This window comes from Prionailurus bengalensis, chromosome A2 (assembly GCF_016509475.1).
Source record: "Prionailurus bengalensis isolate Pbe53 chromosome A2, Fcat_Pben_1.1_paternal_pri, whole genome shotgun sequence".
NCBI classification, from domain to species: domain Eukaryota; kingdom Metazoa; phylum Chordata; class Mammalia; order Carnivora; family Felidae; genus Prionailurus; species Prionailurus bengalensis.
In genome coordinates, this window is record NC_057348.1 from 15,148,473 (window position 1) to 15,170,912 (window position 22,440).

A 22,440-nucleotide genomic window follows, 5' to 3' on the forward strand; every position below is an offset into this window, starting at 1 on the left:
ACAGGTGATGGTGACACAGGCCGGCCAGAAAGTGAGCCCCCGTCTCGTCACCTGTGAGTCCCCTTTCTGAAGAAAGTCTTGGTCAGTTGGCCCAAGCCCAGGAAGCCTGTTGAGAACGTGGCAACTCCAGTCCCGGAGATCCTGACTAGTGCGGTCACAGCTGGGGCCAGAAATTCGCATTTGATTTACGGACTCCAGGCAATTTGGACACGGGTTCGAGAAATCTCACTGAGACACTCCTGGGCCCTGGAATGGGAAATCAGCTGGGGGGGAGCAGAAAACATCTAGAAGCTTTTCCACTGAGGCAGATATCATACCCAAGCAAGTCTTAAGGAGGCCTTGGGTGTGAACAGACTCAGGCCCTACTTGGAACTGGGGAAAATAAAGATGAACTATTATATAATGAAAGCTCCTAAGTGGATGGACAGCTCCAATTAGCTCGTTCTTGGTCCGGATCTGCCCACTTGGGCCTCTTTGGCGCCCAGTGCTCTATGTCACATGCAGAGACTTTCAGTGGCAGATTGCACTTTGAGGTTAGTTAATGTCCATTATGGAAACAAAACAGAACAAAACATCATCATGTTACAGCTAGGCTCAAGATCGTTCTATGGCGTTATAATGGGCTGTGTTTGTATTACAGGACGGCACTCATTTGAAGCCTGCCGAAAACAGGCTCATTTTCATTTTTGAAAAAAATTTGAATGCCAAACGACCCAATAGTTTTTTTAAAGCCCTGCTCTTGTGATAGAACCTATTTAAGTTTATTTTATTTATTTTGAGAGAGAGAGAGAAGGGGGTAGGGGCGGAGAGAGAAGAGAGAGAGAATCCCAAGCAGGCTCCGAGCTGTCAGCACAGAGCCTGACGTGGGGCTCAAACTCACGAACCGCGAGATCATGACCTGAGCCGAATGCTCAACCAACTGAGCCACCCGGGCGCCCCAATAAGGCAGGAAATAAAAGAACACCTAGATGCATAAATGTCTGAGGGAAGAGAATCTAGCCAATCTGGCCATCTAATCGGATATGCCCGCTACTTTAGGCTGAAACAAACACTGAACATTTTTGAGATTTACAATCATATTCACATGCAAACAATTACACAAAAAACCAGAAACAAAGCGAAAATGCCAAGGTGCCTAATCAGTATTCATGTTCTCATTTCCCCCCCCCCCCCCAACAGAGTTTTACATTGCTAGAGTCACCGATGTGCCTAGCTAACTTTCCAGTCATCCTTGAAGATAGAGGTGGGAATGCAATAAAAAGTTAAACGGAGTTCCCAGGGAAGGTGTTTACTCCCCACCTCTCTTCTTCCTGCCTGGAATGTGTATGTGGCTTCTGGACCTCCAGCAGCCATAGTGAGACCATGAGGTAAACTTGACAGTAGAAGCCACAGCCAGGATGGTGAAGGAGAAAGATAGGAACCTAGGTCCCACCTCTGAACGTCACATATGTGAGAAAATAGGCCGAAGTAAGGGTGAGAACAGAGGGATTTCTGGCAGAAGAACATTCGAGTTGGAGAGAACAGCAAACACAAAGGCTGTGAGGCCAGAATGTTCAAGAATGAACAAGGGTTTTGCGTGAGTGGAGCTGGATGATTGAGGGATTAGGTATTAGGAGCTGACGTTCAAAGAAGTGATAGGGCCATGGGGCGCCTGGGTGGCTCAGTTGGTTAAGTGTCCAACTTCGGCTCAGGTCATGAGCTTGTGGTTCGTGAGTTCGAGCCCCACGTCGGGCTCTGTGCTGACAGCTCGGAGCCTGGAGCCTGCTTCGGATTCTGTGTCTCCTTCTCCCTCTGCACCTCACCCGCTCACACTTGGTCTCTCTCTCTCTCTCAAAAATAAACATTAAAAAAAAAAAAAAAAAGAAGTGATAGGGGCAGGGTCCAGCAGGGCCTCATGGGCCATTGGATGGATTTCGGCTTCTACTCTGAATGAGATGGAGCGATGGGGAAGGTTCTGAGCAAGGGAGTCACGAGATCTGCCTTATATATGAGCAGAATCACTGTGGTCATTGTCTTGAGATGAGGGAGCAGAGGGCAAAGGCACAGAGACTGATGAGGAGGTGACGGCATTGTCGAGGTGAGGGATAGGAAGATAGGGGATCCTGGATACAAGGAAGAGCCATTAAGATGAGTGGTGGCCCCGGGGGGGCCTGGATGGTCCAGTCAGGAGAGCATACGACTCTTGATCTCAAGGTCACGAGTTCGAGCCCCACGTTGGGAGTAAAGCATACTGGAAAAAAAAACCAAAACAAAACAGGATTGCTGGTGGACCAAACATGCACGTAAGAGAGAGGGTCAAAGAGGACTCCAAAGGTTTTGGACTGAGCAACCAGAGGGTTGGGATCGCCATCAACAGAGTTGGAGCAAACTGTTTCCTCTACTCTTACCCTCAATGGGAGGAGCAGATTTGGAGGGGGAATAGCAGGAGGTCAGCTTTGGATGTTTTGAATTTGAGATGCCCATCAGATGCCAGGCGGAGATGCTGAGTAGAGAGGGACACACAGCTCGGAGTTCAGGGGAGAGATCCGGCTCGGGAGCCATCAGGATGTAGACGGGTTTTCAACGTCACGTGACTGGGGGACGTCCCCAAGTGAGTGAGGGTGGAGGAGAAAAAAGGATCTGAATCCTGAACCACAGGCCCCTCTGATGTTTAGAGATTTGGAGGCACGCTGGCACCAGTGAAGGAGGTTGACGAGAAACCAGAGGGGAAGGAGGAAGCCTGGGGCCATCACAGCCAAGAGAAAAAAATATTTCACGGGGAAAGAGTGAGAGATGGTGTTCACTGCTTGTCAAGCTGGCCACATAAACCCTTCAGACGAGTCCTTGGTACGTAGGAAGCATTCTGTGCGAGGAAGGTGGTACTTTACATGTCACACACACACACACACACACACACACACTATTAGTGCCTCATAGCAGAATTTTCTGTGATGTGCAGTCCCATACTTAGCACTTAACCACAGGTGGCTACTTAGCACTTGAACACGTGTCTAGTGCAGTTGAGAAACTACATTATGGGAGGGGCTGACACACGGCAGCCTCGTGAAATTCAATTCCAACACAAAGTGTACCTTATCCAGGCAAACACCCTTAGCTGAACATTCAAGCCAAGTGTGAGCCCCAGGCCCGTTTTCCTCGTCCTCCCACCCTGGGACCTTGGGGTCCCCTCCATACACAACCACGTACACTTAATTTGGAAAAGAAAGCCCCAATATATGTTGATGTACTAATTAGTGCCCCAACCTGCTTAAAATTTAACTACATTAGGATTAATTTAATCTTAAATTTTTTTTTTTTTTCAACGTTTATTTATTTTTGGGACAGAGAGAGACAGAGCATGAACGGGGGAGGGGCAGAGAGAGAGGGAGACACAGAATTGGAAGCAGGCTCCAGGCTCTGAGCCATCAGCCCAGAGCCCGACGCGGGGCTCGAACTCACGGACCGCGAGATCGTGACCTGGCTGAAGTCGGACGCTTAACCGACTGCGCCACCCAGGCGCCCCTGGGATTAATTTAATCTTAAAATTTAAACAGCCGCATGTGGCTCCTTCCTGTATTGGACAGAATGGTTCTGTGGTCTATCCCGTGACCTATTATAAATTTCTCTTCGGATTATCAGCCTAATAATTATGTGTTTTAACCGGTTAATAAGTGAGTGGTATAGAAAGGCCCTTCGGTAGCGTTTCAAAAGTCAGGTGCACGGGAGGGCAAAAAACCTGAAGAAAGAGGGATAGAATTGAAAACGCTTGAGGACTCGAATCTTGCTTCTGTCCCTTGGCTGCGGGGCCCTGACGAGTTACTGGACGTCTCCAAGCCAGCCTCACCCTCTGAGATGAGGGGTCGTAACAGCCCTGACCTCCAGGCGGAGGTGGTCACGTCATTGGTGGGGTCCCGTCCAGAAGAAAAACGTGAGGCCCCTCGTGCAACAGTTATTTCAACCTGGCGGGCCGCCTGGGTGGCTCAGTTGTTAAGCATTCTGATTTCGGCCCAGGTCACCATCTCATGGTTTATGAGTTCGAGTCCCACATCCGGTGAGCACAAGTCCCGCTTTGGGTAAAACACGAGCCCTGCTCCGGGTGAGCTCGAGCCCTGAGTGGGGTGAACACGAGCCCCGCTTCTGGTCAAACAGGAGCTCTGCTTCGGATGAGCCCTGCTCTTCTCTCTCTCCCTCTCTCCCCACCCGCTTTCTGCCTCTGGCTAAGTTGCACCTCCCCCGCCCCCCCCAAAAAAGAATTTCGAACTGGCCACAGTGGAGTGCTGAACTATGCGTAGGTCCTGTTGAACACATGGCTTGTGTTCAACACAGGGGGCCCACACGTGAAGCTGCCTCTAGGGTCTGAGAGGGGCTGCTGGGTGGTCTAAGTGGTGAAAAGAGTGGGCTCAGGGGGTTTGTTGCAGCTGCTGCACTGGCCTGGGGCTGAAGGCTGGGGTGGGAGATCTTTCCTGGCATCTGTTCTGGGTCTTTCCTCTTTCCACATCCTTAGCCTGCTTTGCAGCAAATCTTTTTCTAGGCCTATTTGTCGTCTGGGTCTGAAACGACCACAGTCTAGCTTCTGGCAATTACCTTCAGCAAAGACTGGCCAAGAGGCCGTTACAGCTCAGCTCTGTGAGTCACGGATCAGCAGAGGAAAAGAGGGGATGGGCGGGGGTGGGAGTTAGATTGAGTTCCATGTCTCCCTGTTTCCTCATAAGCACCTTTCTTTAGTTTTTAATTTTTTTTTTTTTACTTTTAAAATGTTTATATGTTTTTGAGACAGAGAGAGTGAGCAAGTATGAGTAGGGGAGGGGGCAGAGAGAGAGAGCAGGCTCCAGGCTCCGAGCTTCCAGCATAGAGCCTGACGCGGGGCTTGAACTCATGAACGTGAGATCATGACGGGAGCCGAAGTTGGATGCTTAACTGAGGCACCCAGGTGCTCCAGTTTTTAATCTTTTTTTTTTTTTTTAAGTTTATTTATTTTGAGAGAGAGAGAGAGAACGAGCAGGGGAGGGACAGAAAGAGAGAGAGAGAGAGAGAGAGAATCCTAACTCCATGCCGGCAGCACAGAGCCTGATACGGGCCTTGAACCCATGAACTGTGAGATCGTGACCTGAGGGGAAACCAAGAGTCGGGAGTTTACCTGACTAAGCCACCTCGGCGCCCCCCCCCCCCCCCCAATACCCCAATAAGCACCTTTAAAGCCAAAAAGCAGCCCCATCAACCCCCAAACAGAGGACAGTGAGCCCTGGGGTAGGGAACTGTTTGCTTACCTCCGGAGGAGAGCCTGGGCTGAGGTCACATCAGTGCCTGGAGGTGGCACTTTCTGGCAGCAACCCGGGAGGCCACACAGGTGTGAAGCGTGACTCCCCCCTTCCCCTCAGGAGCAGGAATCCTTCAGAGATGTGGCCGCCGGCAGGGGTGAGTGTGGGGAGCTGGACTTGGCAGGGCCTGGAGGGCTGCAGGCCCTTGGCTCTGTGGCTGACACCAGATTCCCAGGCATCCCCGACAAGGGGGGGAGGGGCCGCTAGCACAAAGTCCAGAGAGGGCCTGTGCTGGCTACGGCGTCCCTGAGGCTTCCTTCCCCCGAAGTTCACGGCCTCCTGTAGGAAGGGGAAAAAGATGGGGGAGAAAAGGATCCCATGGGAGTCCTGGGCCACCTCTGGCAGCCCCTCTCCTGATCCTGGATCCCAGAACTGGGCCCTCCTGGGCTGAACTGAGCAGGGGAACAAGGTGGAAAGGCTGCTATACATTTGTTGCTCCGCCTCTTCTGGGCTTGTGTCCCTGGGCAAGTGACTCCATCTTTCTGGGCCTCCTTTCCTCACCAGTAAACGGGATGAAGCACTGTTGTTGGGAGTCGGCAGCGGCTGCCGCGAGGGAAGGCTTGAAAGCTTCTAGCATGGTCTTTGCCTGGCATCTAATTCCCGCCCTCCATCTGGTAGCCTCAAGTAGGATACCTGCCTGATGTCACTGCGGAAGCACAATATGTCTCTGTTGTGACAGTTAACGTCCCAGATGTTGTTTCTGGGCACCTGCTGTGTTGGGCAGTATGAGGAAGCCGAACCAAGTACAAAATACAGACCCCTCCCTCCAAGAAAAATACAATCATACTAGGAAAAACACAAGTAAGTATAACCTTTTTTTCTTCCATTTTTTAAAATGTTTTTATTTATTTTTGAGAGAGAGAGAGAGAGAGAGCACGTGAGCGTGAGCAGAAGAGGGGCAGAGAGAGAGGGAGACACAGAATCCGAAGCCGGCTCCGGGTTCCGAGCTGTCAGCCCAGAACCCGACGCGGGGCTCGAACTCACGAAGCGCAAGATCATGACCTGAGCCGCAGTCGGAGGCTCAACCGACTGAGCCACCCAGGTGCCCCCAAACTTCCTTTTTTAAAATTTTTATTTATTTATTTATTTTTTTTTAAATTTTTTTTCAACGTTTATTTATTTTTGGGACACAGAGAGACAGAGCATGAACGGGGGAGGGGCAGAGAGAGAGGGAGACACAGAATCGGAAGCAGGCTCCAGGCTCCGAGCCATCAGCCCAGAGCCCGACGCAGGGCTCGAACTCACGGACTGCAAGATCGTGACCCGGCTAAAGTCGGACGCTTAACCGACTGCGCCACCCAGGCGCCCCCAAACTTCCTTTTTTGAAGTGTACATTTGATTTTTTTTTTTTTAATTTATTTCTAGAGACAGCAGGGAGGAGCAGAGAGAGAGAGAGAGAGAGAGACAGAATCCCAAGCAGGCTCTGCACTGTTAGTGCAGGGCCTGATGCGGGGCTTGAACCCACGAGCCATGAGATCACGACCTGAGCTGAGATCACGCGTCGGACTCTTAACCGACTGGGCCACCCAGGGGCCCCCGCAAGTACAAACTTCTAAGTAATAAAACTAGTGTCCCTCCGTGCAGACTATTGCCATTCAGAGGGAGAGCCTGGGGGGGGGGGACTGGAGGGCTTCTTGGAGGAAGTGGGCTATGGTGGATTCTGAAGTGCTGGTAGGCTTTTCGCCAGGAGGGGAGGTAGGTGGCACAGCTTTTGGTAGAGAGTGGTCCAGGAACAGTGGCAGGAGCAAATCACGAGCGGTCACACAGGGAGGCGCGTGTTGTCTCAACAAAGACAGAGCAGAGCGCGCTCTGGCGTCCGAGGTACCCACTGTCAGCCCAAAGCCTGGCATCCCGTGCCATAAGCACCCAGAAGACACGGCATCTCCTGACCTTGTGCTGAGCCCGTCACAGTGAACTGGGGAATCTGGCCCTCAGCCGACCCGGGGGGGCAAAGGACCAAAGCATGTAAACAACTCAACGTCCGTTTTTCTTTCCTGTACATTTGTTTATTAAAAAAAACAAAAACAAAAACAAAAAGTGTAGGAAATGGAGAAAATGGCACCTAAAAAGTATCTACAACAAAATAAATTATTTCCAGCGAAGGATTACAGATCCACACGCACCGGTTCTCTAACCGTGACCAAGGTTACATCCCCCCGGACATATGCTTTTCCCCCTTGACTCTTCCTGGGCCTTTCTCCTCCTGGGCAAAATGACCCCAGCGCTACAGCCCAGGCCTGGACGAGCCAGGTTTCTTCACCAGCCCAGCAGACGGGTGTGGGGGCGGCCCCGGTGCAGGCGGTCCCAGCAGGGAGGGCACCGTGCCAGCACAGAAGGCATCAGCAAACGTGTCCGACTGGTTTCCAGCGACCCCGAGGTACTTTACGTAAGTGGGGGTCTGGGCTTTCAAGAAAAGGGCCAGGGGTATGTTGGGCCGGCACCTGCAGGGAGGCAAAGCTTCAGAAAACGGTTCAATTCACCTGCGGTCTCAGGAAGAAGGCAGCTGGGTCTGGGGCTTTGAGCTCTTGGTTAAAAAATGGCCACACGGGGCCCAAGCGCAGCCAGCCACCCTTCGTGGCTACAAGATGCAGGGCATGGGTTGAGGGGGCTTCCGCAGAGCCCAGGAGGTCGGGGAGGGCGGCAGGTGGAGGCTGGGGCTCCTACAGGGACTGGAAACAACGATCCAATTTCAGTTGTGGGCAGGAAGCCCCAGCCCTCCGCTGGCCCCTCATGGGGGAGGTCGCCCGCATCTCAGGCCAAGAGGCCGAGGGTAACTGGGCAGGGGGCCGCCTTTCAGAAGGGAAAGGTGCCGGGGGCACCACCAAGGTCATCACTAAAACAACCGACTCTTCCTTCTGGAAAGAGTCCAAGAGGCCTCGGAAGATACACCAGTCCGGAGACTGCACAAGTCCTCATGGAGGCAAAGTAGCAAAGTCTAGGCCGGGTGTTTCCCAGGTGAATTCACCGAACACAATGAAGCCGGTTTACCTTTAAAGGAGGTTTGGCCACAGAAACACTGACCTCTGGATGGTGTTGCCAAGCCGGAACACCATCCCTCTCCTCCCAGAGGACAGCAGGGGCCGCAGAGGCAAATGCCCACAGGAGCTCGGCTGGTCATTAGTATGAACGAGGGACGCGGGGCTGTGTGTGGGAAAAACCTTTCCTGAAACACACACCAGCCTCGAGGCCTGTCTTCTCATTTGATGAGAGATCTAGGGCCCAAACTTTCCATTTCATTATACACAGAGCAACCCTGCAGCGGGGTGGGGGGACGCGCACTGATCTTTAGCCACAGACTCAGCATCAGTGCGAGAAGAAATGTGGGGGCGGGGGTGGGGGGGGGGGAGGCTGGGTTGAACGGAGACACCAGGTGTCCCACCTAAAACTGGACCTGCTTTACCAGCTCCAGCCAGCGGCTGCTGGGTGACAGCGTGAGCCCCCCAGGCCAGCCGCACGTCCCGAGCCGGATTTTTACGCAAACATTTTAGAATTTTAAATGTTAGTGGCTAATTCTCAAAAAAAAAAAATAAAATAAAAAATAAAAAAGATTCTTAGGCCAAACCAAGCACACTGGCGGGCTGGGTCATTTCATAGTCTGTCCTGCACTGGCAGGGGGGTGTGATGGGCAGAACAATGACTCCCCAGAGATGTGCCTAATTCCCAGGAACCTGTGGATATGGTACCTCACACGGCAAAAGGGGACTTTTCAGTGTGATTAAAGAGCTCGACACGGGGAGATGATCCCGGATTATCTGGGTGGGTGGGCTTTCTAAACGAAAGAAGGAAAGAGGGGCATCAGGGTCACCCTGCCAGTGACAGTGCGGGTGCCACGGTGTGCCCAGCCCCATCCATCGGAGGCAAGGAGTGTGAGCAGCCTCTAGAAGCTTGAAAAGGCAAGGCAACCGACTCTCCCCTAGAGCCTCCAGAAGGGGCTACCACCCTGATGCTAGCTGGCCCCATGAAACCCATCTATGCCCTTCTCATCTCCAGAACCGGAAGCTAAGAAATTTGCGTTGTTTTAAGCCACCGGGTTTGAGATAATTGGTTACGGTAGCGACAGGAAAGGAACCCAGTGGCCAGTCTCCCCTGTGTCATTAAACACTTTTAGGGGATGCAGATCCTCTCTCCGTTTCTGTTTAAATACCGAAGTACGCCTGGAGCTGGGACAGCCACCCACGGCAACTCAAGGCAATTTCTCTTTCCTTCTGGGACTGAAGGAAGGACAGTGAGGATGACCACGAGCAGAGCAAGAGAACCATGAAGCCTCTTGTCAAAGCAGGTTAAGTGTCAATGCCCTCAAACATGCACTCTTTTCTGGCTGGACAGATCGCAAATCATTCCCATCTTCCAGGGAACAGGCACGTGTTTATCTAGTGGTCGGGAGAGGTCAAAACCCAGCCATCCCACCAGTGAGCGTGAGCTGTCACTGCCTCAGGTGAAAAGAGCTGCGTGGTCCTACCTTCGACTTCTTAAATACACAGGACCCCCAAATAAATAATAATAATAAGGCACATCGTCCTTTTCATCCAGGGGGCTCCAGGGGGAGCAGGGACCTTGGATGGGCTCCTCGGGATCAATATTGTCGCCCTGAAGAGTTCCAAATCCAGATCCAGAACTCATTACAACCTCGTACGGGGTGACTCACAGCCCTCCCCTCTCCTTCCGGCTGGTTTACAACCCAACCTGGCTTCAGAAGGATACGGACTGGGACGTCTGTATCCAGGTAGGCGTTCATCACTTCCAACGTCCCATTGTCGGAACGAGCCCGCTTGGAAATCAGGGGTTGGTGGCGTCCAGTAAAACCTCCTGCTGTTCCTTCCATAAAACTCCTCTTTAGGGCTTCTGCTGGAGGCCCCTAAAGGGTGTCTCAGTGCCCCGCTTTCAGCAAAAGTCTTTGGGATGGGTCCAGGTTACTCCCCAGGCTCCGTGGGCTCATGGGTGTCCAGCAAGGGAACGTCTGTGTTCCCGTTGTTGGGGTGGGAGAAGGTATATGGTTCACTCTCAGACTCAGCAGGGAAGCTGGGGGATGGCTCGTCTACGGTCAGCTTTGCAGTCGGGGCCCTGGAGCCTGTGAGGGGTGGGGAGGGAGGGCAGTCCCCCGTGGGTCCCTGGAACGGCCGGTAGGTATCCACCTCTGGCTGCAGGAAGGAGCCGTTGGAATCTTGCAACAGATGGCCGTATACCATGGTGTCATCGATGACTGCATACACGTGGGAGTCACTGTCCTTTCGTCCCTTCTGAAACTTTTTTGGCTGCATCGGCATCTGGGTGTTGATGTTGCCGTTGTAGATGCCTACAGATGGGCCTTTGCTTGTCTTCTTTTTCCTACCGGCAGAAAGGGAACAGGACAGGAAGGAAACGACCTTAGCTGTGTTCCATTTGTAGAGCCCCTACCGGAACTCGGGCACTTTGGGGTTCCCACACGTCTCCCCCAAGTCTCCCAAATCCCTCGGTCCTTGAAGTGGAAACTCCTGTCCTTAGAATTTAGAGGGGATCAGCTTCTGGGGCGCCTGGGTGGCTCAGTCGGTTAAGCATCTGACGCTTGATATCGGCTCAGGTCATGATCTCACGGTCTGTGAGATCGAGCCCCGCATCGGGCTCTGTGCTAACAGTGTGGAGCCCACTTGGGATTCTGTCTTCACCTCTCTCTGCCCCTCCCCCTGCTCACATGCTCTCTCTCTCAAAATACATAAACACTAAAAAAACAAAAAAGGGGACCAGCTTTTGTCTCCAGTCTTCACAGTGGAAACAGGGTGGTGGAGACAGTGCCCGTTTTAACACTGTCTGCGCTTGGATGTGCTTCGGTGAATGCGCAGTAGCCCGGGGTGGAAACATCTGACAACCAGCTCCCCTCTGTCCTACGAGAAAGGGCCGTGCCCCACCCCGACCACATCAGGTGCGGTCATGCCCAGGCCAACCCTCTACGACTCAGTCCTTCCCGTAGCTTAAGGCTTCACCCCTCCTTTGCATGGGTAGAACTCTGACCGTCTGCATTCTCAAGGATAGGACATAGGAGACTCAGGATGGAAGGCTGTATCCTAGTTTTTAGCTGGAGCCAGGGACAATGGAAGTCAGTATTAGCAGAGGGTTAATACAGCTGGAGGCTGGCCCCTTCAGCAGGAAGCTGCATAAGGAGAAAGAGCTCAAAAGAAAACAGCATTTAGGCCGGGACGCCAGAGTTCCTCGGTAACACCATTAACCTTTGGTTTGTAATGTTCTTTGGTCCTTGGGCGTGGACGGGCATTAGCACTCGCCGCCACGGAAAACAAAGCTTCGCCCTCCATCGCCACGAGCCAAAAGCAGGGGACGCTGGCTTTTTAGCTGACCAGTGATTCAAATGGAGGACATTAGCCCAATTAACATAATGGACCGTATAAAGCACAGGCTGGCGGCTCACTAACTGTGGACAGGCTCTCTGTCCTTTTCTGAGAGAAAAAAATAATCTAGTACATTTAGCTTGTAACACCGCGTGTCTGGCTGGACTGATGGGTTCCGAAGGCTCCAGCCTGAAGCCCCGAGACGGACGCCCCTCATTCGTGCTTCGCAGAGCCTCGATGCTCTCCACGAACGCTCTTTTTAGGGAGTTCTGGAGCTGGTCCTTCATTTCGTCCCTCTGCCCCCACACCGGGCGGTGGGAGAGACTCTGTCCTGCTCACTGTTGCATCCCCAGCACCGTGCACGGTCCCCAATGTCCAGGAGGCCGTCATTCTCACTGCAGAACCTCCCTGCCCTCCTACAGCTGGTGGCCTCCCCCACCGCAAGGCCGGGGCTGGCGATTCTCAGGCCAGAAGCTGGACCCTCTCGTCGCCCGGTTCCCTCCTGATGGGCAGGGGCCCAGTGTTAACACGGAGCTTTCTGGTCTGGGTGGAAGAGACTGCACCCCAGACAAGGAAGCTTCCTAGAGAAACCATAAATCGATGATTCACGAAAAGAAGTCCTTTCTCCCCGTGCGATATATATACAATCCCATCTCATGGAGAAGAGGTGTTTCCCCGGATCAGCCGTGGGCAGCCCCCTCCTCATCAGCAGAGACATTTCTGGACAGTCTCGCTGTTGGTCAGGAATTTCGGTTGTGTGCTCATGGCCCCAGTTCATAAAAAAAAAATTTCGTTTTGGCTTGTTGGAAGGTTGAGTCGTGCTAAGGAAAACAATTTCCCCCCCTTCCTCACGGCTTTCGTCAGAAATACGAGCAGAACTGATCAAATCTGGTAGCAGCGTATATTAGGTCTAAAAAGGTCAACGCTTCCCTTTCGTGAAACAGCAGCCGTCACCCTGAGGGGGAGGGAGGGGAGACTGAGTCAGATAACTGGGTCTTCCTTCCTCTCGCCCACAGGGCTAGCTTTTTGGTGCCTGTCTGGAGTCCAATAAACAGACATAAAATAGTTTAAGAAACCGGAGGAGAACACGCCGGGGGGGGGGGGGCGGGCAGCGTACGTTTGCTCTCAAGGGGACAGAAGACACAGGCTCAGAGGCCCGGTCTGGCGGGGCCGACGTGATGGTTTTCCTGCTAAGGTCACCCCGGTGATGGCCACCGTGTGATGAGCAGACAGTACATGATTCACAGCTGACTTGTGCTGAGGCAGCTGTGTAAAAAACTGCAGGCCGAAGTGTCACCAGCCGTGTTTTCTGTTTTTTTTCCGCCCCGGGCCCCTCCAAACAATATTATCTAACACCGATCCTCAGGAGAGAAACCGGGAGTAAGGAAAGAAATCCGTAATTCACGACAGCTCTGGTCTGTGGGATCTAAGGAAGCGTCAGGGCAGCTGAAGACAGTTTTGAGAAATTCCACCTACTTCTTTCTCACGAAGCAAATGATGAGTCCGAGGGCAAACAGCAGCAAGGCGCCACCTCCCACGATCGCCGTGATGATGACGGTCAGGTCTGTGAGCAGAGACACGAGGGAGAGGGATGAGGAGACGCGGGGGCGTCGGGCCGAGGATCAACCGGAGGAGACAGTCTCCAGAGATGGCCGCCATCCCTTCCTTCCCCCTGCCCCCCATACACACACACTGCTCCTCACAGTGAGAGGACCCTATATCCCCCCCTTCTCGACTCTTCTTGACTCGCCGGTTCCGGGGGTCTTCTAGAGGCCTGACAACATCTTGCACTTCCTGTCTGAGGGCAAGCCGGTCAGACGCCACAGAAGAAGTCTGATGACGCTGAGGCCACCATGTTGTGAGGAAGCCCAAGCCAGCCATGTGGAGACTCCGTGAGGAACATACACCAGGGAACCTGGCCGAAGGTGACTACTAAGGCTCCAGGCATCTGTCCCCAGGTGAACCATCCCAGCCAAGAGCAGAGAAGAGCCACGCTGCCGTGTCCTGTCCAAATTCCTGACCCACAGGATTGCGGGCAAGCAAACTGGTGCATTGTCTCAGCTACTAAATCTCGGGGCTGTTTGTTACACGGCGATAGGTAACTAAAACAAACTGGGGGCCCTACCAGATCCACTCCAAAGGCTACGCTGGGCCTACCCCTGGGTGTATCTACCGGGTTGCCACAGCCTATGTGAGAGAGGAGAGCAGAGGGGTGGAGGGAAAGCAGGGAGTCAAAAGTCAGCAGTGAAGGTGTTCAGGACAGGGTTGTTTCATCTACGCTATTCTTTTCCTACAGCTGTATAAGAAGAAAGGAAATAAATCAGACAGGGAGACCCACGCTGAGCAGGGATTTAGCATTTCTTGCTTGTTTACCAAGAAAACGAAAGGTGAGGTTAAGAGAGAAACAGGAATAAATGGGGCGTCTGGCGGGCTCGGTCAGAGGAGCGTGCAGCTCTGGGTCTTGGGGTCATGAGTTTGAGCCCCCCATTGGGTGTAGAGATGGCTTAAATAAATAAACTTAAAAAAAAAAAAGAAAGAAATAGAAGTTAATGACAGAAAATGAATGTGAGAGAGTCAGCAAACCCGGGAGCTGAGCTGAGAAGTATGACAGAGCTTCTCACTTGTGGTTTTTGGTTCCCCCCACTTCTCCTGCTGCTGATCAGCCGTGTGGCTTGGGCAGACACGCAGTCTCTCTGACCTCCAGAGAGGGAAGGAAGGGGCCGGGAGAAACCACCTCCACGGTCCCTTCTGGTTCCAACACTCTGTGGTGCTCGGTGACTGTCTTGGAATAAAGGCAAACGTGGCCCCATCACGGTGGCCGTGCCGCACACGCGTTTCCTCGCTGGGAACCCTTCAGCGGATTCTGCAACTCTGAGCACGAGACCTGCCCCCCAGGGGCATTTTCCGGGGCTTCCCCGGACTTGGACAAAAATGCCAACACCAAACATCTGTGTCGCACTTTCCAGGTCCCCGCATGTGAAGCCCCAGCGTGAAATTCCCACTGATATTTCTCTGAGGTAGTTATTATCATCCACCCTCTACAGACCAGGAAGGTTAGGGGAGTGAAGAAACTTCCCCAGTTGTCAGAGAGAGGCTAATGGTAAATGACCGTGACAGATGGACAATAAAAACATACTAGTTCTCCCCACTCCCTGAAAGATGTCTTTTACTATGTGACCCTTGCGGCTCCTCCCACCGAGAAGTGGAGTCGTTTGGTCCACCCCTTGACTTTGGGCAGGGCAAAAGAATCCCAGGAGGGATGAGTTCCTACATCAAGAGACCTTGTAGGCTTCCCCCAGACTCTCTTGGATCTCTCTGCTTCTGCCGTGAGAACAAGGCCCAGGCTGGAGTGAAAGGGACAGTGGGGAGGAGAGCCAAGGAACCCAAGTGTCCCAGCTAATTGCGGCTGGGCCCCAGACTTGTGAGAGGGTGCGGCCAAGCTCGGCAAAGTCCTCTAGCTCCGTGCAGCTGCCCACGGGTGCGTGAGTGAGTGAACCCGGATAAGCCCAGCTCAGACCAGAACCGCCCAGCCAACGTGTGAGCAATAACAAACGGCTGTTTTTAAGCCGCTGAGTGCCGGGGCCGTTTGTTACGCAGCACTGCTGATGCAAAAGCTGACGGAGACATGGACAGCCAGCTCTCAAATCTATGTCTTCTGACCCCCTCCCAGGCTTGCCCCCCAGGCTTCGGCTGCCCATTTGCCGTCCACCGCCACCCGCACAAGACCTTGCAGGCCCTTACCCATAGTCCTTGGGGTAAGCAACACCCAGAAGAACAGGTCCAGCTGCTTGCCACTCACAGGGCTGCAGTTGGAGATGTTGACCCAGAAGCTGTGGTGGTGGAAGCTTGGCTTGGGGAGGACCTCGTCCTCCAGGCTGAAGATCTCCTCGGCCTTGGTCCGCTGCTCCTGGATGATCATGAATGCACGCCCCGTCTGGCAGACCACGCCGGTCCGCTCCTTGAGGAAGGTCAGGCAGGCCACCTGGCCGCTGGGCACACTGATGTTCCAGGACACTGAGGTGAGCGACGGCAGGCCCCGGTCCCAGTTAGGGCTCCTCAGGTAGACCTTGCTTTTTGTGTCTGGGGTCACCGTGAAAACGCCTTCCTCTGCAGGAAAGGGGAGAGAATCCACACAGATGTGTCACTGAACCCAAATAGAGGGGAAAACGAGGGAGGAGAGGACGTTCAAGTGCCTGGACTAGCGTCGTCCAACAGAGCTTTCTGCGGTGACGTTAAAGTTTCTCACAGGCTCACCTCACTTTGCTATACTTTGCGGATCCTGCGTTTTTTACAGATTGAAACACGTGGCAACCCTGCGTCCGGCAAATCTGTGGCGCCATTTTTCCAACAGCACGTGCTCACTCTGTGTCTCTGTGTCACATTTTGGTGATTCCCGCGACGTTTCAAACTTTTTCATTACTGCGTTTGTTACGGCGATCTTGTGATCAGCGATTACAACTTGCGGGAAGCTCAGACGATGGTTAGCATTTTTTTCAATGTTTTTTTCAATGTTTATTTACGTTTGAAAGAGATAGAGACAGAGTGCGAGCTGGGGAGGGGCAGAGAGAGAGGGAGACACAGAATCGGAAGCAGGCTCCGGGCTCTGAGCTGTCAGCACGGAGCCCGACACGGAGCTCGAACTCACGAACTGTGAGATCGTGACCTGAGCCGAAGTCGGACGCTTAACCGAGTAAGCCACCCAGGCGCCCCCAATGGTTAGCATTTTTTAAGCAATAACTTTTTTTTTTTTTTTTTTTTTGCTTACAAAAATCTTATTTTTATTTATCTTAGACCACAGTATGGTGTAAATATAACTTTTACATGCACTGGGAAACCAAACTCATTTCACTTGCTTTATCGGAGTCGACTGGAATCGAGCCTACAATATTTCCTGGGTGCCTCTCTCTACACCATCCGGGGGCAGAGCCACAGCCACGTGCGTTGTGGACGGCCTGAAAAGTGCTTCATGTGACAGGACCTACATTTTTAATTTTGTTATTAATTTAAATATAAATTGCCACACGTGGTCAGCGAGTACTGGTCAGCACAAGGTTAGAGTCTCAGGTCAGGTGCTCAGATCTGGAACAAAACCAACCAACCAACCAACCAACCAAACAAACAAACAAAAAAAGAGGCTCCTTTGCCAAACCGCTGGTTGTCTCTGGAAGCTTCCTTTCAGAAACGCCCTCCAGCTAACTAACGTCCACCCGATGCGCTGCTCCCAGCGGGACTGGTAAACAGCGATTTCTGTTTCAGAGACGAAAACGCTTCAGGTTCTGGGGCGCCTGGGTGGTTAAGCGTCCAACTTTGGCTCAGGTCGCGATATCACGGTTCGAGCCCCGCGTCGGGCTCTGTGCTGACAGCTCAGAGCCCGGAGCCTGCTTGGGATTCTGTGTCTCCCTCGCTCTCTCCCCCTCCCTCGCCTGTGCCCTCTCTGTCTCTCTCAAAAATAAATAAATACACATTAAAAGAAAAACCCACTTGGGGTTCTGGGAAGAATGGGAGAATTGCAAAGCTGAAGAGCCTCCGGCACATAACTGGATTCATTCTTGGCCTTCAAGTGAGATAAAACCCCAGCATTCACACTGCACGGAGCATGTCTTGTTTTCAAAGAGCCCCCAGAAGGGGTTTCTCGGGTAGCCTTGGAGAGATCTGGCAGCCTGGGCTGACCTTAATCTTTTTTTTTTTTTTTTAATTTTTAAAAAGGTTTATTTGTTTTTTGAGACAGAGAGAGATGGAGAAAGAGAGAGAGAGAGCGCGCACAAAAGTGGGGGAGGGGCAGAGAGAGAGGGAGACACAGAGTCTGAAACAGGCTCCGGGCTCTGAGCTGTCAGCACAGAGCCCAATGTGGGGCTCGAACTTGCAGACCAGGACCTGAGCCAAAGTCGGATGCTTAGCCAACTCTGGATAAGCCACTTAAGCCACTCAGGTGCCCTAAGGCTGACCTTAATCTTATGGCCAAAGATTGTTCTCCCTCCCCACTCAGGCCTCTGGGAACAAAGTATGAAGTGAACTTCAGATAAAAGTCTTGGTTGGGGCACCCGAGTGGTTCAGTTGGTTAAGTGTCCATCTACCTCTTGATCTTGGCTCAGGTCGTGATCTCAAGGTTCAGGAGATTGAGCCTTCCAAGTGCAGAGCCTGCTTGGGATTCTCTCCCTTTCTCTCTGCCCCTCCCCTGCCTGCACTCTCTCCCTCTCTCTCTCAAAATTAATAAACTTTCAGACTTGAACCTGATGATCTGTTCTTCTGCCCGCCACCCGTCACCTCCCACTGTCAGAGACTTATTTCTACCTCCCGGAATTCTCCACGCGAGGCTAACGGTAGAGTCAGGAGGAGGGCTCCCCAGTCTGTCACATTTCTTGCGCCAGGACCTGGCCACTCAGCTGCCCCTTCCCTTCGAGTTGACAACTTAATGAAGGCGATCGCCCACCCAACGGAAGAGGGATGCCCAGACAAGCAAGGGGCAGGGAGATGGGGACACAGAGGGAGACGTCCTCACCTTTGAAGTAGGGGATAAAAGACACGGTCAAGCCCTGCCTGGAGGCCTCTTGTTGGAAGCTGGGGGCGAAGGTGCGGAGGGTCACGGAGACGTTCTGCTTCACCTGGATGTGCTGGATGGAGCCTCCGGGGCAGAAGGAGCCGAAGTAGAGGTCCTGGCCGGGGACCGTGCTGGCCACCAGGTAGCTGTAGCTGGTGTTGCAGACCTTCTCGGGCGTGTGTTGCTGCAGCTTCTGGGCCGGCACCAATGCCAGGCTGAGCCTGTCCTTGGGCACCAGCAGTTTCCAGGAGAAGTCGTGCAGTTGCACGGGCAGCTGGAGGATGTCCCTGGGCACCTGGAGGGAGTGGGGCCTCCTGGGGCAGTACCGGTGGTCCATGCAGCCTGGAAGAGAAGAGCTCGTGGCACCAGGCAGGGAGGAGACCAGCAGGTGCATCCTGCCCTGCCCTCAAGGCCGCCCAGGCTCTCTTGCTTGTCCCTTTGGTCTCTCCTCTCGCGCTCTGTCCTCCACTCCTGGCTCCTTGATGCTCCTGTTCCAGCTGCCCCTCTCGCCCCCTCACATTCTTTTTAACATTCTTTTTAATGTTTATTTTTGAGAGAGAGAGCAGGGGAGGGGCAGAGAGAGAGGGAGACACAGAACCCGAAGCAGGCTCCAGGCTCTGAGCTGTCGCCACAGAGCCCGACGTGGGGCTCGAACTCGTGAACCACGCGATCATGACCCGAGCTGAAGTTGGACGCTTAAGCGACTGAGCCACCCAGGCGCCCCAGATTCTTACTCTTCCCTAAACCGGCAGACCCACTTCTGGGGAGTATTTGGGGCGGAAGTGTTCTGTTCTTGTTTGCCAGCGTCTCTTTTGTGGATCTGAGTCTCAGATGCTAAGTATGGGCAGGGCATATAGGTTCTCCCTCCACCCAGACCTTCGTCCCAGCGTCCAAGACCGTGGGCAGGTAGTTTTGTGCAGTGGTCAGAGCAGGGCTGGAACTGGGGAGACGTTAGCCCGCGTCCCAGCTCGGCCGCCTCCTAGTGGGCAGGCTGCTTTGCGTCCTGTGGCCTCGGCTGCTGCATCTGCGGAAACTCGGAGAGCATCCACGTCGAAGGTCATGGTGGCCCAGCGGGGGGAGGGGACTATGTGTTTCGCTGCCCTCCAACCGTCAAACATTTATTAGGTGACTGATACGTGTGCAGCACCACCAGGGGCTCAAGGGACCGAAACAACGGAATAAGCCACAGTTCTTGACCTCCAGACGCTCGGTCTCACGCAAGGGGTGCTAAGTGCACCGTGAGCGTGGAGGTGGGGACATGGGGGTGGGAGAGGCTGGGGAAGGCTACACAGAGGAGAGGATCTCACGAGGGATTCTGGAAGGCTGGGCAGAGGAGACAAGCAGGGACGTGGGGACGTAGTGTACTTCTGAAGGACACCGAAGCAGCAGAGGCTCTGGTCCGAGAGGGGCACACCTCTACCTCTCCTGGTCGCCCCTGCCTATTCTGTACTGCAGGGGGCATTTCTTTTTTTTTTTTTTTTTTTAATTTTTTTTTTCTTAAGTTTATTTATTTTTGAGACAGAGAGAGAGAGCATGAACGGGGGAGGGGCAGAGAGAGAGGGAGACACAGAATCGGAAGCAGGCTCCAGGCTCTGAGCCATCAGCCCAGAGCCCCACGCAGGGCTCGAACTCACGGACCGTGAGATCGTGACCTGAGCTGAAGTCGGACGCTCAACCGACTGGGCCACCCAGGCGCCCCTGCAGGGGACATTTCTGATCAGACTGTCTATAGCCTACCCAGTGGACCCCATGGAGAAGATGGGGAGGGGCAGGGAGAGCCACCCACGGCCCCAGAGGAGCGCCAACCAAGGGGACGTACTTATGGTCTTCTCGGCGTTCACCCACAGGCGACTCAGGTCATCACAAAGGAAGGAGATCTTGTGTTTGGAGCCGGAGATCAGGGTGAGGTTGGTGCTACAGGTCCGAGATTCCAGACACACGAAGCAGCCGGGGACAAACCTGCGGCTGAACTTGACGGGCCGCGGCTCGATGGTGAGCGACATGGCTTGCTCGTTGCTCAAGTCGACCACGTAGATTTTATCTGAAACCGCAAAGAGAAAACAGGTCTGAGGCACGGGTCAGCGGCCACCCGGCGGACAGGGCAAAAATTAGCACCAAACCTCTCCTGGCTGGGAAGCATTGGAAACACGTTTTATGAAGAGAATACACAAAGGGGCGCCTGGGTGGCTCAGCCGGTCAAGCGTCTGGCTTCGGCTCAGGTCATGATCTCGTGGTTCAGGAGTCTGAGCCCCGTGTCGGGCTCCACGCTGCTAGTGTGGAGCCTGCTTGGGATTCTCTCTCCCTCTCTCTCTGCCCCACCCCCCTGTTTTGTGCTCTCTCTCTCTCTCTAAATAAATAAAATAAACTTTAAATTTTTTTTTTCAACGTTTATTTATTTTTGGGACAGAGAGAGACAGAGCATGAACGGGGGAGGGGCAAAGAGAGAGGGAGACACAGAATCGGAAACAGGCTCCAGGCTCCAAGCCGTCAGCCCAGAGCCTGACGCGGGGCTCAAACTCACGGACCTCGAGATCGTGACCTGGCTGAAGTCGGACGCTTAACCGACTGCGCCACCCAGGCGCCCCTCCAAATAAATAAAATAAACTTTAAAAAAAAAAGAGAGAGAGAACATACAAGAACTCCAGGAGAAACTGAAAAATAAAAATAATGGACTGAGTTTCTACCACTGCTTAACTGCTGTTACTCCTTCAAGTTCATCCTGGTCCTGGGTCACACGCACGCATGTGAACGTTTTCACCTACGGAAAAGTACAGGATACATAAAATTGTATACTCGGCTTTTCCTTTATTACTTTACACGGCTTTGATTATGTTTCCAGGTAGTTTTCATATTCACGAATCTTTGAAAATATTCGGTCATTGGGGCGCCTGGGTGGCACAGTTGGTTAAGCGTCGGACTTCAGCCAGGTCACGATCTCGCGGTCCGTGAGTTCCAGCCCCGCGTCGGGCTCTGGGCAGATGGCTCAGAGCCTGGAGCCTGTTTCCGAATCTGTGTCTCCCTCTCTCTCTGCCCCTTGCCCGTTCGTGCTCTGTCTCTCTCTGTCCCCAAAATAAATAAACGTTGAAAATATTCGGTCATTTAATGGCTGCTTGATAATGAACAAGTGATATTCGCCATCATTTATTTAAATATTTTCCTGCGTAAATATTCTCTTTTTTTTTTAAGTTTGTTTATTTTGAGAGAGAGAGAGGAGGGAGAAGGGCAGAGAGAGAGAGGGAGAGAGAGAATCCCAGGCAAGCCCCGCACTGTCAGTGCAAAGCCCGTTGGGGGGCTCGAACCCACGAACTGTGAGATCATGACCTGAGCGGAAATGCTTAACTGACTGAGTCACACAGGCGCCCCTCCTGTATAAATATTCTCACGTGTAGTAATTAGCAGCAGTGTGCCATTAGTTCAGGGATAGAAGATTAATAGATATAATATTTCTTCATAGATATTATCATTATTCATAGATTTCATACCCATTGATATTATAATGTGGTCTCTAATAAATGCTATTATTTCCAACAAGTGAGAAAAAGATGAACCACTCCTGGCTGGGCCAGGAGAACAGTGTCTCCCATTAGTAAAAGAATCAAATTAGACTGGTACTTCAAAGCAAAGAGAATATCCTGATAGATGTGGAGCAAACACAAAGTACAAAAGAAGAAAGAAATGTTTAGGGGCGCCTGGGTGGCTCAGTCGGTCAAGCGCCCAACTTCCGTGATCTCACGGCCCGTGAGTCGGAGCCCCGCATCAGGTGCTGAGCCGCCTGCTTGGGAGTCTCTCTCTCTCTGCGCCCTGCCCCCCTTTCTCTCTCTCAGAATAAATAATAAATAAACTTAAAAAAAAGTCAGCACATCAATCTTTTATTCAAGCTCCCCGTGTTCAGCTTAGGACCTCCCTATTCATGCAAATAGGATCTCTGGTTCAAACCCTTCCCTTTACCAGGGAAGAAATTCCTATCTTCTGTTGGTCTGGGGCTGGAGTGGCTACTCCAGCTTTTAGCCCTAGTTCTGGAGGTAACTTGCTGCCAACTTCTGGGCCTTTGAAAGTTTCTTCTGGAAGTTTCCCCACTGTGGGATTAGATTCTGCACTTTCGGGTCTGCTGAATCAGTTACCCGTCTACATCCCCACTTTGGGAAATGTGAGCATATTGTTTCCTTTCCATTTGTCATTTCCCTTGGGATTTATGCTTTTAGAAATGTTTTAAATTTTTTTTTTCAACGTTTATTTATTTTGGGGACAGAGAGAGACAGAGCATGAACGGGGGAGGGGCAGAGAGAGA

The 22,440-nt window shown here is 52.7% G+C and overlaps 1 protein-coding gene across 1 annotated transcript in view; it reads right to left on the minus strand.

Annotated features, from left to right (window-relative positions):
• Positions 1-8,422: 8,422 nt before the first annotated feature.
• Positions 8,423-22,440, minus strand: part of CDCP1 (CUB domain containing protein 1) — a 57,419-nt gene continuing 43,401 nt past the window's right edge. The window contains exons 5-9 of the mRNA XM_043587209.1: positions 19,972-20,193; positions 18,114-18,494; positions 15,356-15,721; positions 13,091-13,178; positions 8,423-10,622 (exon numbers count right to left, since the gene is read on the minus strand). Of these exons, the coding sequence (XP_043443144.1) occupies positions 10,208-10,622; positions 13,091-13,178; positions 15,356-15,721; positions 18,114-18,494; positions 19,972-20,193 (1,472 nt within the window). The 3' untranslated portion in view covers positions 8,423-10,207. The remainder of the gene's footprint in view (positions 10,623-13,090; positions 13,179-15,355; positions 15,722-18,113; positions 18,495-19,971; positions 20,194-22,440) is intronic.